The 17,938-nt window shown below is 38.3% G+C and overlaps 1 protein-coding gene across 1 annotated transcript in view; it reads left to right on the top strand.

The window, feature by feature from the left end:
- LOC6584083 overlaps positions 1 to 17,938 on the top strand; it is a 77,733-nt gene that overhangs the window by 34,315 nt on the left and 25,480 nt on the right. The window contains exon 3 of the mRNA XM_002009707.4: positions 7,703 to 9,103. Within this exon, the coding sequence (XP_002009743.1) occupies positions 7,865 to 9,103 (1,239 nt within the window). The 5' untranslated portion in view covers positions 7,703 to 7,864. The remainder of the gene's footprint in view (positions 1 to 7,702; positions 9,104 to 17,938) is intronic.

Below are 17,938 nucleotides of genomic sequence, written 5' to 3'. Positions count from 1 at the left end.
GGCTGAATCTGCTGCTGAATCTGGAAGTTTCGCATCTCATTGTTGTCTGGCAGGATCGTTTTGGTAACCGGTTTCAAGCACTACAAAGGCTTCATCAAATTCAGTTTTCTGTCTCGTCCTCTTCTTCTTCTTCTTCCTCTTCCATTTGCTGCACTGCTTGTTGCTTAGCTGAGATTTTAAAGTGAGTCCGGTTTTAGTTTTTGTTAAACTTTACACCTGCTGCACACACACACACACACACACACACACATACACACAGAGAGACCGTCTCTAACTGCATTTGAGTATGCCCTGAAGGCCAAAGTTCATTTTTGTTTATTTATTGCATTCCACTTATAACACTCTCATTTTAATTATTAATTGAAAAGTGTTAATAATGAGCGCAAATTATTTATGTAAAATATATTCGACAAATATTTATATGCAGTGCAGTGCACTTATCTCTGTTTGTTTTGTGCACATGCTTAAAGCTTGCATAATTATTAAACTCACTTTAAAATGCTTACATAAGCAGCAAAAAATATTGAATATAATTATTTATAAAAATAAAGAGCAATATTTTTTATGAAAATTCATAAAAAAAGTGTTGCATATCATAAAAAATAATGTGAAATGAAGCATAAAAATATGTAATGTATATATACCATATATATGTATATAGTATTTATTTAAACAATCGAATATTGATATACCGCTTAGATGTTGAGATGATATAAAAAAAGTAAATATTTTAAAAACTTTTTCGTCTACTACCGACTGCAGCATACTCATTCACACATTAAATGCGCTCAGATACAATTTTCGATTTGCCACGCCCACAATTTGTTCAAATCAATAGATGATACATTCCGTATTTCAACTCTCTAGCACTTCAACTACCATGGTTTCTGAGAAACCGGAAAATGTATATTCCGATTTACCACGCCCCTCGTTAAGTCCCGAAGCTGTATCATTGAAGGCTGTAACGGAGTATATACATTCCAATTTGAAGGTCTGTAGCTTCAATAGAGTCGAAATGGCTAGCATTGATGCAAGCAAACGGACGGACGGATGGGTGAACAACAAGATGAACATTTTACAAAATTCATATACTCCCTTTCGTGCATGAGTAAATGAAAATGTAGATGAATATAGTATACAGTTGGATCTGATTATACCGACGCTCAGGGAACCGTCGTTATAACAGGAAGACGCTATAACCATACTTATAGGTTTGACCAAAATTTCCGTCCCAATAACCGTAAAGACGCTCTAAACGGAGTCGTTATGCTCAGACTTTACATATTTCTTGTCAAGATCTACATAGATTAGTTGAATTTCAAAGCAATACATTATAGTGCATATTTGTCAATCGAATCGATACTGACGTAATATATATATGTATTATTACTTATATACATATATTTATGTATATCTAAGCGACATCTTCATACTTTCTTTAAACGAAGAAGCTTGAAGCTGGCTTGATCACATTGCATAACTTTGCGCTTTCCAACAACTCAGCTGAACTGAATTTCCAACTGCTTATTTCGATGGCCAGCCGGAGCATACTGAATGCTGTTGAAGTGTGTGATAAATAACAATAATTTGCATTTGTTGTCTTTCGCTGCAGTGGCCAGTCTGTCCGTTCGGCGCATAACTTCATCTCATGTTGGGCGCATATTTTTGTGTCCACAAATTGTTGCCGTAGGCTGATGCATGCAGCAAGACAGCAAAGCAGCAAGATAGCAAACCTGCAAACCCGCAAACCTGCAAACCTGCAAACCCTTTCCCTGGTAGCTCAGGCCAGTGCAGCCCCAGGTCTACGGCTCATTCAGTTGGCTGTTTCTTTGTGGTCATTTGTAAGCCACTCCACTGTCCGGCTGCTCGGCATACTTTCTCGGTCTTTGTTGTCGCTTTTGATAAAGTTTGCCTTATGTCGTAGCTGTTGTTGTTGTTGTTCTTGTTGTTGTTGCTATTGCTGTTGTTTTTTAATGCAGCTGCCGAAAGTTTCGTTGGGCTTGTTGCAAATTGTTTGTCAGTCGTCGTCAGTGGCTGTAATGGAAGGCCCGCAGCGTTTTTTATGTGGCAGACGTGACAGGAAGTCGCCAGCAGTAGCGCACTGAGCTCTGTAGCTCTGCTGTCAGCAGCAGCAAAAAATTCTGATCGTATATTACATGAGAAGTAACTTTCGCTTGAAATGACATGCACACATATACACATATGTACATTAAGATCATAATCTACATATATATGATGTACTATACTACTGAGCTATATATCCGAATATAACTTTATAGTTAATCCATTTAGTTTGGCTTTGGTTCGTTAGTCGTTGCCTGCGTGTCGTCAAAGCATTTGCCATATCTTTATCGTCTGCTTTCTCATTAGCATGACGCACTCAGTATGCCCAGTGGATGTGTGTGTGTGTGTGTGTGTGTGTGTGTCGTGTGTCGGAGGATGGTGTCAAGGACAACAAAGTGAACTTTGCTATTGTGGGCCAGCCGACAGCTGTCGACTGTCGACTGTCGACTTTACCAGCCGCCACTTGAAGCCAAGTCACACCCACACTCACACATCCACGTCACAGTGACTTTGTCAAAGGCAGTGGTAATTTTTTAACGACTAAAAAAGCTATACCCATGGAAGTTGTTTAAGGGGAGTGGAGTTGTCCATATTCGACGGTTTCCAGATGCCAATAATAATCATGACAATAATAATCATTTTATTTGCTTCAAGTGATGTCTCTCCTTGTCTCTCTCTCTCTTTCTCTCTCTTTCTCTCTCTCTCTCTCTCTCTCTCTCTCTCCCCTCTCCCTCTCTTTCCCTCTCTTTCTCTCTCTCTCCCTCTCTCTCTCCCTCTCTCCCTCTCTCCCTCTCTCCCTCTCTCCCTCTCTCTCTCTCTCTCCCTCTCTCTCCCTCCTTTTCTTACGGTATATTTAGCCAGTCTCTGTCTAAAGATATAGGGCTTCCAGATGGGTCCATCGAATATGGACAGCCCTATATCTAGTTAGCTAGAAGTAGAGGGAGACTTAGCCAATCTTTTAGTCTGGGGTATTGGGTATCTTTTAGTCAGGCACATCCAGCTGTCGCTCTTTTAGTTGTTTTCTCTTAGCTGATTCTTGAGTTGGATCAACAGTCTTGTCGATCTACCCTCTCTGTGTCTAGATGTTCATCTAGCTATTTGTTTGTCTCTTTATATTTATATAATCTATATTTTTATGGTCAGGGTATATTTTAGTCAGTTACTCCCGGCTGACGCTCTCTTTGTTGTTCTCCACTTATCTAACTCTTGAGCTGGACCAACAGCCCAGTCGATCTACCTCTCTATGTGTAGACGTTCATCCAGCTATTCGTTTGCTCCTCTGTTTCTCACTTTGAGCTATGTCTGCCTAGAGTGTTGGGTATTACTTATTTTAGTCAGGTATTTCCAGTTGATTCTTGAGCAGGATTAATAGTCTAGTCGATCTACTTCTGTAGGTTATCTAGCTATTCTTCTGCCTCTCTCTATTCACGCATTAATCTATAACATTTTGAACACAGTCAGCTCTGGGTATCTCTTGGTCAGGCACTCCCCGTTGGCATTCTCTTTGTTGTTCTCCACTTAATTTCTTTTTTGCGCTGCTAACTTCTCGCTTGCCATTGCCTCAGCTCTCGACGTAAATTACAAACTGTTGCATTCCGTGCATCCCCCTCATTCAAAGCATTTTCCCGTTCTCTATTTTCCACATCTCTCAAACTGCTGGCGGAATGCCTTTTCTTTGTATTGCAATTTATGCATACTCTGCCAGCATTTAAAGGCGCTGCCACGGAGTTTTTGATCGTAATGTTAGCTCGCTGATTCTATATCCTAACTTAGCTCAAATGAATTTATCATTTCTTCGATTGAGCTGAGCTTCGACGCTCAACACATTTCCCGCACAAATAAAAGTTTTTCTTTAAAACGATTTTCCAGTCGCGTTAGCTCAAATCTGTGTCAGAGCGCTGCCAAGAACTGGGCAGAGTAAATCAGAGTTGAGCGAGTCAACTTGTTTAAGTATGTGTGTGTGTGTGTGTGTGTATGTGTGTGTGTTGTTCCTTGTTTCTGTGCATTTTCTCGTTTTAATATTTGTGCTGCATTGCCTTTTGTCGTGGCTCGTGTTCGTGCTGCGCTTGTTGTTGGCCAGGCTCTTCACATACACATACACATACACATACACATCCACATATGGGAAAATCTCGTTTTGTCAGTGATTCGCCCGCGGATGGAGGCGTGGCCGGCATTGAGGGCGTTTGCCGGACCGGCGCCTAGCTGCAATATTAAAAATGATATGAAATCAACAGACCAGCGAGATACACACACACACACACACACGAAAGTTACTAAAAGAGTTACTGGACCATGGCAGCATCAGTGGGAAATGACGGCTTATAGAGCACAGCAGCAGCAACTGCAACAACAACAACAGCAGCAGCGTAACATACAGCGATAGGTGCATAAAGCTGATTTTGTGTATGTGTGTGAGTGTGCGTGCGTGTGTGTGTATTTGTTTCATTTCATGGACACAAATCTTTTAATAGCATATACTGCCGGTAATGGCTTACAGAAGAAGCAAATCAAATGCCCAACTATGATATACCCTAAACCCAGAACATTGCTTAATGTTCAGCTGGAAAAGTTTTGTGAAAGATATAGGAGTAAATAACTTAAATACTAATATGATGGAGTAGTGTCTCAGTTTTTTCGTTCTCCCATAATGAATAGAGATATTCGCATATGAGCTATGGAAATTTTGGCTCACAGCACAAGCAAGTCAAACGATCTACGCCTGCAAAATAGCTCAAATGTAGCTGTTATCAGAGATTAAAAAGCATTCTTGATTTTAATCCATGCTGAGATGTGACTGTTTCGCCTGATAGAATATTTTGAATGTTAGACAAACGTATTTAAAAAATACTAAGCCGAGTGCATTTAATGTGTACATATGTAACTCAGCTATTTCGTTCTCTCATTGGTCTCTGCATCGAGAATCCGACATGTTTTGCAGCACAGCAAGGGCATTGAGTCACATCGAACCCAATATGTTCATCAGTTGAATCGATAATCCCGCCCAAAAAACCTGGGCTTTATGCGAATTGTCATCCATATGTTTTTGCCTGTCAAAATATGTTGAGCGGCAACATTTTTATTTTATTTTATATTTTTTTTTTAATTTTTTATGCTGCTATGATAGCTGAGCAAGGCTGAATTATATTTGCTGTATATGAATTACAAATGAAATTTATTGAGAAAAAAAAAAATTTATTCATTGAGCTAATATTAAAACAAGTAAGAACGTTGCAGTCGGGCGTTACCGACTGCGGAATACTCATTCACATCCCATCAACAATTTAGTAGTTAAGTTTCGCTCTAATACTGTAGATTATACAGGTTTTTCCGATTTGCCACGCCCCAACTGGGCGTAGACACCTCATTTTTGGTCAGTTTTTAGAAAGAGATAACGGTACCCTAACTGCAAAGTTTGAATGCTTAACCTCAAAAAATGTGAAAATTACAGGGTATTTTTCGATATGCCACGCCCCTAAAGAGGCGCAAAAATTATTTTTGGAGAATCGATAGAGGAGGCTACCAGTAACTCAACTATCCAAATTTAAAGCTTCTAGCTATTATACTTTAGGAGATATAAACTTTTGTAGTTTGCCACGCCCCCTGTGGGCAGACATATATCCGACAAAACTTTTTGGTCTTGGGTGATCAGTCCGAGTATATATACAAAATTTGAGGTCTCTGCCATCAGTAGTGTCCAAAATATAGGAGAATTTAAAAAATCACTATATCTTCAGGTCCGATTTGCCACGCCCCCAATGGGCATAGACTTATAATTTTATTTTTAGACTTTATAGAGTCATACCATTAGCTGACGTGCAAAATTTCAGCATTCTAGGCTTACAACTTTAGGAGATACAGTTTTATCCGATTTGCCACGCCCCCAATGGGCGTAGATAAATCCGCCATAGCTCGTGATCTTGGGTGGTCAACGCGGACCTACATACCAAATTTCAGCTTTCTAGCTCTTTAACTAACATGATTTCTGGTATATCGGAAAATGCATTTTCCGATTTGCCACGCCCCTAGAGGGCGGATCGGGAAAATTTCAACACTTTATAAATCGGAGATATACACGAGTATGTGTTCCAAATTTCAAGTCTCTAGCTTCAATAGCGCCGAAATAGATTGCGTTCATACGGACAGACGGACAGACGGACAGACGGACGGACGGACAGACGGACGGACAGCAAGACGGACATTGCACAAAACCAATATACTGATTCACTTTCGTGAATGAGTATAAAAATATATAAAAGTATATCTATACGTATATATATATATATATATATATATATATATATATATATATATATATATATTTTTTTTTTTTTTTAATATTTGCTCAATGAATATATTTTTGTTACTTGTTTCATGTTTTTTTTTTTTTTTTTTTTTTTTTTTTTTTGGATATGCTATTTGTATTACAAATTAATCAGAATTTTTTTTTTGTTTTGCAATGGCTCAGTTGCGGTTTACGCTGCCATTGGTAAATAATACGGAATGAAAAAATATTATAATCAAAGAAAAAGAGAGAGAGAGAGAAAGAGAGAGGGGGAGAGCGGGAGCAAAAAAAATGCGTTTTTATAAATCACTGTCGAACCGTTCAATGTGCAATTTAACGGCCTGTCATTGTTGCAGCCAACTAACTAACTAGTTGACTAACTAACTAACGAACGTACTAACTAGCTAGTTGATGTTCTTGCTGATGCATATCCTATTACAGTTTCCGTTGCGGTGCACCCAGAGTTGCTGCCACTCGCAGTGAATGCGGCACAGAGTCTAAAGATGAGGCGCTGTACGTCCGTCCGTCCGTTCGTCTATCCATTGGCCAGGCTCATTGCCAGCTGGGTTAGCTAGAATTTTACTTGAGATTGATATTTATGGTGAGCCAAGATCTGGGATTATTACAGAGTTGAATATGAATATATGAATATAATATAAATGAGATATATTTATTTATATATATAGATATATATTATATGTATATAATATAATATACGATCTCATTTTCGTACATTATATACATACTATATATAAAATATAATAATAAATAAATACAAATAATTGAAATGTAATAAAATATACAAAAATATAAAAGAGCTAATTACTAATATACATATATACATTAAAATATAATAATAAATATAAAAATATAATAATAATATAAAATATAATAATAAATATAATAATAAATTTTAAAAATATTTAAGGACAACTTAAATACTAATATGATAATATATAATAGTACTTAACTTCATATATTTTATTTTATTTATATTTATTATATAAAATATAAAGATAATTAGCTCTGCTATTATTATATTTTATTATATTTATATTTATTATTATATTTTTTAATTACTAATATATATAATTAATAATATTGATAAAATAGAAAAATAATATATAATAATGTTAACTGAAATGAGTTTAAAATCTCTTGTAATATAAAATAAAAACTAAATCAAAATTTAATACTGCCTATTGAGGCCCTTTATATATTTATTCGTATGCTAAATTAAAACTATGTACTTAATATCACCCTATTTTGTTCAGTGTAGTGCAGCCTTGAGCTCTTCCGATGCCTTAAACTCTAGCTTTAATATACGTATTTTCTTGTCTGTGTTTTTCGCAGGACGAACGCCAGCTGAAACTATAAACTGCAGCAGCAGCAGCAGCAGCAGCCGACTGTGTGTGTTGGTGGGTCGAGCTTGGCCAACTATCATTGTCTTTGGCATTGGGCAACATTTTAATTGAAAAAGTTTTTGTCTGGTCTGAGGCAAAACGTCACACAAATATGACTGTCAAATTGGCCAAACTCTTTGGCAGCGGCAGCAGCAACAAATCGAAGGCAAACAGCGGCAGCGGCAGCGGCAGCAATGCGTCCAATGCGTTGCCCCTAAATGGCCATGGACATGGCCATGGCCAAAATATGCAGCTACCGGCACCGTCACTGCCACTGCCAGCCAATGGGAATGCGAAGCTGATTAAATATTGCGATCATCAACATGATCGCCAGCGGCCGGCGGCAATGACCATTTACGGGCATGCCTATGAATGCAATCAGATGGAGGTGGAGCTGGAGAATGACTACGATGACAACATGTCACTGAGCTCGGCCTACATGCAGCGCAATCATCCCTACAACAACTCGCAGCGTCCGCTGCTGGGCGAGCGGCGTCCCCAGCTGCAGCTGACCAAGGCCGCTGGCAAGAAGAAAACGGGGACGGGCTCGCCCATGGCCGGTATACCGCTGCCGGCGCCACCTCTGCCGCCGCAGCGCAACATCAATGGCGCCAGCGCCAGCGCCAGCGACGCTTACGTCTCTCCGTATGTGCAGCAACAGAAGCGAGATAGCGCTAAGGGATTGCACGGCTTTAACGACTTTGATGCGCTCTCCCAGCAGTACAATCAGCATCTGCAGAGTCCGCACATTGGCTATCCGTATGGCAGTCCGCCGTCGCCGACGGCTCAGTCGAGAGACTTCTGCTTTGATGGGGAGCGCGAGAAATCCTTTAAGCCCGTCTCATCCACCAGTAGCTCGACGGCCACAACCAAATCGAATTGTAGTTCCAGCTCGGCAGCAAATGGCTCACCGCCGACCAATGCCTGCTATCATCCGTCGGATTCTGGCAATTATCTGGACGCACAGCACACGGCGACGGCACAGCTGATGCTGCACTCGTCACGTTTCGAGGATGATTTCTGTACGCGGCGAAATGTTGATTTTTTGACCGACACCGAGCGGTCGGGCCTGAATTCGAATACGAATTTGAATCCTCATCCTCATCCACATCCACAGCCAGTGGGGGGCCCAACAACGGGTCCCTTCATATTTGGCATCTCACATGAGCAGCAGCAAACGGATTATGGCCACCGCAGCAGTTGCAGCATCGACAGCATCACCAAAACTAACATCAAGAGCAACAGCAACAGCAGCAACAGCAACAGCAGCAGCAACAGGACCAGCAGCAACAACAACAATCTCTATCAGCCTGTGATAAATGCCACGCCTATTAAAGAACACAATGCACTGGTAAGTAGATATCACTAGGTAACTAGCTAGCTAGCTAGCCCAGGTCTTTCATTCACTCTCACAGCAGCGCAAAACGTGGCCCAAAAATTACAAAAAAAAAAAAAAAAAAAAAAAAAAAACTTGTGCTGCCTTTTTGCGATAATTAGCGTTTTGGCCAAATGGCGCGCCAGAACTCGCGCTGGACTGGGACTGGGACTGGGAGTGGGGAGTGAAACTGGGGCTGCACAAAAAGTTGGCCAAAACGACGCCATTGCAGATAAAATTAATTAGTGCGTTCTATGCAATTATTGTATTCATGTTTTATTTTTAATGAGCCAAAAGCCAGAGCAACAAACTTTCCTGCCAGCCAACAACGCGCTATCTAATTAACATCGGAATTTCGCAAATGTCCTCTTTAACGGCAATTGCTGCAAATTGTTATTTATCACAGAATACAATGGGAAAAGTTACATTTGCTGTGAAGCATTCACACGGCTCTCACTGCTCACTATTTAGTTGTTGGTGTATATAGTACAGTCGAGTCCCGATACTTCCAATTTAATTATCAAGAATTATCGAGAACGAATTTCGTTCAAGAGGATAAAATTTTTTCGATTTATCGCGATTTTCGATTTAGCGGAGTACAAATTATCGTGATTCAACTGTGTAGGGTGGCTATAAATATGAAAATATCCAAGGTTAATGATATAGATCTCCACATAAGCAACTCTAGAATTTAAAATATTGCCTTTACTTTGAATATTTCGAGTGTATGCATCAATAAATTGAGTATGGATAATATCACAAGATTTTCTAATCAGGCAGTTCCTAAAGCACTTTCATTTGTAGAATTACTTCACTTTTGAATGCTCATTCTGGGAGTGTAAGAGTATATTGAGTTTGGTATTTGTATCTGTCTCTCTGTCCGGCAATTCAATTATTTGTTTGTATGTCTGCCTGTCCATTCAACTATCCGTCCGTGTGTATCTTAACCTTTCTGTACATCCATTCGTCTTTCCGTATAAACGGGTATAGACTCCTCCCGAACTGCTTTACGGAAAAAATTAGCTTATTTTTATACTCTGAATGAGTATTATACAGTTGGTAATGCCCGATTTCAATATTCTTAGTTATTTTATATAGCTCTGATAAAATTTGGTTAGGTCGGGCTTTATCACATTAGCAAAATCTTATCAGCAGCGCACTGCTCTCTATCTAAGCTGGCTGATGTTTGCATAAAAATGTCTTTGTTTTCACAAGATGTCTAGACAAAACTCGGCATTATAAAGCGCATATTTGCTTAACCCCCAAAGGTTATGCGCGTCTGGTCTAATGATCTCTCTTTATTTAGTCAAAATTTTGGGCTTGTAAAGAGAATTATTTCAAAATATGTATATATTATATTTGGGTTAGAGGTTAAGAGGAAAAGAAGAAGATCGTAAATGCACAAAGCAAAGAGAAAAAGAAGCAGAAAAAGAGGTAAAAAATCGGTCGTGACCACAACAACAATTTGCTGGGTGAAGCAGCTGCGAAGACCTGAGAATTTCACAGTGAGCAAAAAGCCTTTGCGCGCATTTCGAAAGCATTTGAATGGCGAAGGCCAAGTCTTGAGAATTTTCCGATGATGCGGTTGCTGGTGTTGGTAGTGCTGGTGGTGTTGGTAGTACTGCTGCTGTTGCACGACTGTTTACACTGATAAAGGAGCGCGCTGCGCACCTACGGCACTCGAGCCACCGATGGGCAGACAGGGCAAACATAAAACTGATGGACACCATAGAACGTAAGCTCAGAATTAAAAGAATAGATAGGAGAATATAAGAAATAAGAAAAGAAATGGCAAATGGGAGTAAAAATGGGAATAAACGAATGAGGCAGAGCCCAACACACACAAACACGCACACACAAACACACACACACACAAAAGCCATGTCAATGTCTCGCCGAGCCAAACTTTGCTGTGGAGCCTTTCATAGTTGCTGCAGAACTTCAGAGTCCACGATGCACAGTGGTGCAAAGCAGCAGAAACAGGTGTGCAAGTAAATGAAAGCATAGCTAAAAGATCTAGAGTTGTTATCAGATATGAATATCAAAATATGAATATATATGATATATGTTTGCAGTATATGCATAGAGTATTTAATACCAAGAATATACAAGGAAATAGCCTATAAATAATAATATACAATCGAGTCCCGATAATTCAAAATGGAAAAGGAATCCGACTTTTTTTTTTCGATTTACACAAAAGTTCAAATAATCGAGAACAATTTTTTTTTTTAATGGGATAGAATTTTTTTTTTTATGATTTTCGATTTATCGATATTTGACGGAATATACAGATTATATTAATTGGTACAATCTATGCAATTACTTTATATATGTTATTATTTCACTTCATGTTTACTTTGGTATTCAAAACTTAATTGGAATATTATTTTCAGATTTTTGATAATATTTGTTTTATGTAAAATGCTAAATCTATTTTTAAAAACTTCAGTAAGAAATCTGGGTTTTGCAAAGAAAACTAGGTAGTGAACCCACTGTGTGCCGATGACGACTTGACTGCAGCAACAGCAGCAACTTTTTGCTGCAGAAGCTGCATACGCCTCGGTCCTCTCACCGTTCGACAATGCCAAGCAAATTAAAATGTTGTGCAAATAAAATGTAAGAAATTTTCACGTTTTCTTCTTTGGTGAAAGGCAACAACAACAGCAACAGCAACAACAATAAAAGTACAAAAATAAATAAGACCAAAAATACGAAGAAAAAAATTAAGAATATAGAAGCAGAGAAGAAAAGCGTTAAAAACTGTTAAGGGAAATGAAACGAAAAAAAAAAAAGTGGATTGCAAAACGCGAAAGCAGCTGAGCGCTGAGCCCAGAGCACTGAGCAAAATTAAAACACATTTTGTAAATTAATAATGAAATGAATGCATGAGGCGAGCCAACTGAAACACCCAAATGTCAATGTGTGAGCGCAGAACGCAGAAAATAGTCGAAAATGTGATTAACAGAAATCGAGACAGCAATGAGAACAACTAACTGTTCAGAAGGGCAAAATATATGAAATTCAAGTTGAAGTTATATGATCAAGACTTACCCAATTTATATCTATGGAAATAACATGTGAAGTGGAAATGTAACAATTAGAGAGAGCTCTAGCTCACTCGCTAGAAGAGTACTCCTTGCGAATAAGAAATATTTACTTCATTAATGAGACCTATAGATTGAATTTGAGAGCTGAAAATATACAGAATTCTGTTAAATGATGAGACTTAAGCTTGAATGCATCAAAGGGCATTATTTTATTTTTATTTTTATTAGTCAAGAGCTGTCTTTATAAGTACAATCGAGCTCTGATACTTTGAAACAACAAGGGGATTCGATTCTTTTTTTTTTTCGAGTTATACAGAAATTCAAAATATCAAAAATTATCGAGAACAAATTATTTTCAAGGAAACGAATTTTTTCGATTTATCACAATTTTTCACTTAGGGGGTACAAATTATCGAGACTCGACTTTATTCAATTATTAGAGTCTCCAATTCTTTTTTGAAAATATACAGAGATCTTTTACTACTACATGGAATGGACTACAGATCATCAAGAGGAAGGATATATAGTGAAGTATAGGATATCATAGAGAAGGAATAATATATTAGTAATACTTACTACTATTAATAATATATTAGTAATACTGAGCTTTAGTCTCTGTTTGGTTGAATGCACTGCTGGTTAGGAGAGGGAGGACTTACAGTGAGTGGAAAGATATCATAGAGAAGTAGTATATAGTTAATATTACGGATATTGCGAATAGATCTATTGCCTGAAAACTTGTGTCAGATATAGCTGAAATAGCTGAGAAATTGATTGAAATCGTTTCTTACAAGTCTAATCTATAAAAGAGAGGGTTATAATAAAATGACAGTATAGATACCATCGAGATGGAGATATATCTTTTCAATATAATTTGATACTTACTTTAATTTTATTTATTATATAAGCAATCTATAGCTTTGTATGTGTAAGTTTCGATTGGAATTTTTACCTAATAGGTCACTTTTTCTTAATGCAATTACAGTTGGATAATCTGGCTTAAATGGCATAAGCCTAAATTGCTAATTAATTATATGAACAATCATAGAACATTTAATGCTTAATTGTTAATTTGATTGACAATTATTTTATATTTATATACAAATATATATATATATATATATATATATATATATATATATATATATATATATATATATATATTTTTTTTTTTTTTTTTTTTTTTAATTTATAATTACATAAGTGTTGCAAGTTAAACTTTAAATAAATCCCAGCGAAGAAAAATTAAGTAAAGAAATAAAAATAAATAAATAAATTGTGTAAATTGTTGCTGTACCTGCAAATGTTGTTTTTGCCTTTGCTTTGAAAGCTTTTGCAATTGAAATCAATGCGTTTGTATGAGTTGCTGTTATTGTTGCTGTTGATGTTTATGTTTATGTCTGGTATTGCCACATGGTCAATGTTGATGTTGTTGTTGTTGTTGGAGCGCGCGTCGCTCTGTCTGGCAACGAAGCCAGTGCCAGACATAAAAGTCAGAAACGAAGCCGTTGTTGTCTGGGCTGTGTGAGGCTCACGCTTCGAAGACAAAGCGCAGCGAAGCATTGCAGCTTGAGCAGATCTCTAGGCAGGTGGATGATACGGCAGGCAACTGAGATGAGGCGGCCAATAAGCCACATGACCATGAGGCGGGGCGGGGCGTGGCGTGGCGTGGCATGGGGCGAGGGGAGGCGAGACTGTGCCAAGCTCCATTTCATGCTGTAATTGTTAATAACATCTCTATGTCGGACGCTGACAGCTGCTAAATACCTGTCAAACTCGGCCAGCTGACCTCCCCCCTGTGTGTGCATTATTTGATTAAAAGTTTTATTTTTGGCAGACGAGAGCTGACGCTCACTCTTAGTTTTTAAAGTGCGCTAGCCACTCAAATTCAGACTGCAGACTTCTTGAGCTGAGCGAACGCTTTAACTGTCACTGGAGTCGCACAGCTTGAGCCGGAGAGGGGCTGTCGGACGGGGGCCAGTTAACTGCTGTTTGAGGTGTCATCGTTGGCAAAGTTGTCAACGTTGTCAAAGTTTTTGAGTTTGAGATTTTTGTTACTTCTGCTTGGCTACTGTGAGCCGTGATGCCGCCTGGTTTCAGCTAACGACCCGAAAGTCGGCCCATTCGGAGCGGTCAGAGCTTGAAATTAATTGACGGAAATTGTAGAAATTGCATATCAAAGCAGTCACAGAATTAACGATGCCTAAATGCAAGTTTAATTAACTTTATGGCCATTAAAAATGTTTACAAATTGTGCACAGTGGGGCCAACAGCCGAAGGAAGTTGCATAACTGCAGATACAATTCACTTTAACATTTTACTACACAATTATAGATAGTTTTTCGGCTTAGGCACGGCTTATCTAAAAGATTTAAAAAATAAAGCCAAAACCGGAATGTCCCACAGTTATTTTGGCCGCAAGTAGCTTGATGCGGTTGACTGTGGCGTTAAGTGCGAAATTGGGGTCGTCGTCATCAGCAGCGTCATCATCCATGCCAGTCGAGAGCAGTCAAAGCCAAAAGCCGCCCGCCCGCCTGCCGGACGGAGTTTTGAAGGATGTCGACGGCGCTGACGATGCAACTAGATGGATGGATGGATGGATGGATGGATGGATGGATGGTTGGATGGTTGGGTGGATGGGTGGTTAGACGTAGAGCTTGGGCAGCGGTGAGCCATTCACAATGAGGCTCACTGTCGCTGTTGCATGTGTAATTTGCTGAATTTTTAATTATGACGGCTCAACCGGGCCGAGAGATCAGACTGTGACGGCGACAACGACTCTGATATACATACACACATACTAGGCAGCACTCCCAGCACTGCCAGCATGTTGTGCTGTCAGTTAGTAATCAGTGAATAGTTAATCTGCCATTTTGCAATGTTGATTTGCCACTCGCAGTTGGCATCCACGAAAGCCGCTTAAAGGCTCACAGTAAATCAATTTGAAACGAATTGAAACGTATTTAGATTGCAAAAGTTTTCTGCCAGCTACAACATGGAGTTGTTGTACAGCTGCTAACCGATTCGAATTCGAACTTGATAGATATTTTATCACACGATGCCGTCTCTAATTGCGCAAATGTTGGCCTCTTCTGCTGTTGCCTATATTCAATCGATTTTTTAGAAGTCTTGCTATAAACATATATACATATATAGTATTTATATATACAATATATGCACTTGTATTTATGAATGTATATAATACTTTTTTCTCTCTCTTTCTTTGTTTCTATTTACCTCTCCTTCCTTCAGTCCATTTTTCTCTCCAATGTGTATAAAATTTTTTCAATCTTTACTAACTTCTTCAGCATTCTTGATTTTTTTTATCTTTTTCTTTACGTATTTATTAATCTTTTCTTCGCTCTTTTTCGGTCTCATTCTCTATTCTCTATTCTTTCCTTATCTTGTCGTATATCTCTCTTCGTTTTTGACTCATCATTTTCCACTTTTCTCTCTCTATGCCCCCATCTTTATATCTTTACCTCTCTCTCACTCCGTTTCTCTCTAGGTCTCTCTTACTCTCACTATTTTTTGCTCTGTCTATACCTTTCTCCGTTTTTGTAATCAATCTCTTTAATTTGTTCTCTTTGTCTGTCTTTAGCTCTCTATCGATCTTTCGTCCTCTCTCTCTCTGTCTATCTCTTTCTCTCAATCCATCTTTCTCTCTCTCTCTCTCTCTCTCTCTCTCTCTCTCTCTCTATCTCTATCTCTATCTCTATCTCTCTCTCTATCTCTATCTCTATCTCTATCTCTATCTCTATCTCTATCTCTATCTCTATCTCTATCTCTATCTCTATCTCTATCTCTATCTCTATCTCTATCTCTATCTCTATCTCTATCTCTATCTCTATCTCTATCTCTATCTCTATCTCTATCTCTATCTCTATCTCTATCTCTATCTCTATCTCTATCTCTATCTCTATCTCTATCTCTATCTCTATCTCTATCTCTATCTCTATCTCTATCTCTATCTCTATCTCTATCTCTATCTCTATCTCTATCTCTATCTCTATCTCCATCTCTATCTCTATCTCTATCTTTCCCTTTTCCCCTTACCGCAATGTTTTTCTCTGTATCCCTTCTCTACGTTCTGTACTCTCATTGCCCAGTTTGTTTCATCTTGATTCGTTTTGTTTTAATTTCGCCCGAAAGTATGCCATAAAAAAGCTAAATCCCCTTCATACAATCTGGCAAAGTGAAAGCTCAGAGTAAAAAGTCGCTGAAAGCTTATACAATACACATCTAAATGTATATAGTGTGTGTAGTAATTTATATAAGAGGCTTTACTGTGATCCACCTCACTTCATCCAGTCGATAATCGAAACAATGCGACAAACCGTTTCTCTTGATCTCTTCAGCCGCTCACTTTTTGTGCTGAAAATTAATATTTTGTTTGTTTTACTTATTGCATTTGTTGTTTATTGTGTGAAAAAAAAAACAAGAAATAAATAAATAAATAAAGAACTATTTATTTCTGTGCTCCAATTGCATGCGACATAGTCTGATTTAATTGCCATCTTTTTTAGACTCTGAACTCATGAAAAATGTGCTATGTTGGGTATATTGGCTTTGATCTTGACTCAATCTAAAAATAAAAACAAAAATAATTTTTAAAAATTAAAGATTAAGAATTTGAGACCTCTCATATGATATATACATATATATGTAGATGCGGCAGCAGAAATGTATTTATTTAAGATTAAATGCAGGCTAATAATGTTGTTTCTATACAAAGCCAGGGTATCTACTAGCCTGGCAACTCCAGTTGGTATTCGGTATACTGCAATAGTTCTGTTTTTCACAGTTTGACGCTTTGACGCCTGCTCAGATGTATATATGTATGTATATGTATTTGATGCGTATATATTCCAATATCGACAGACATATGCACATTAGGGTGTTTCAATTTTGTTTTTACTTTGAGAATTTTAAAACTATAAAATTTTTTATACATATTCTGCTCTTATAACACATTCATAACTCAAAGAGATGTTTTTTTTTTTTGCGCCTGCAAGCTACAAAATTTCATTATTGCATTTAAGGAATTTTTTTCAGCAATCTCTTTTTTTGAGTAACCCTGTTGCATATATTGACAAACATACTCTCTGCTCTGCTTACTGTCGCTGGCGCATTGTTTATTTTGTTGGCCTTTTGTTGATCAGTGGCTTTGCATGAGCCCAATCAACTGATAGCTGCAAAAAGAAAAAAAAAAAGTAAGGCAGGAGAACAACATGCCATAAAAACAACAACAACAACAACAACAACAGGAACAATCAGCAGAACCTTTCATTGTTGCCAATGGCCGGTGTGTGGCTGTGCGTGGGCGTCGCTGACATTGTTGCTGGGTCTTAGTGAGGGTTGGCAACAGCATCGGCCCGATATATAATGCAATTGTCGTAATAGTCACATAGCTAACGCACAACAGCTCGGCGACAGATATCAGATGGCTTTGTTATTGTGGCAAGGCAGCTACAGCTACGTGTTGCGTGTCCCAATACCTCGCGCATGCAATTCATTCTCGTATTGTATGCATTCAGCAGAAAAGCACAGCGACAAACAAACAAACAAACAAGCAAGTAAACAACCCGAACCCGACAACAATCGCATTTGATTTGTATATCGAACAGTCTGTGGTGTCTGCCTCTTGTGCCAATCAATATCCGACGAGCTTATCGTACATCGAGTGACTTTTAATTATTTCGTGACATTCTTATTGGAATCAACTAGACCAATACGTGGACTACCAGGCCGAGCAGCAGCT

The sequence above is a fragment of the Drosophila mojavensis genome, unplaced genomic scaffold (assembly GCF_018153725.1).
Source record: "Drosophila mojavensis isolate 15081-1352.22 unplaced genomic scaffold, ASM1815372v1 contig_136, whole genome shotgun sequence".
NCBI lineage: Eukaryota > Metazoa > Arthropoda > Insecta > Diptera > Drosophilidae > Drosophila > Drosophila mojavensis.
This window is presented reverse-complemented; position numbering and strand designations above follow the sequence as displayed.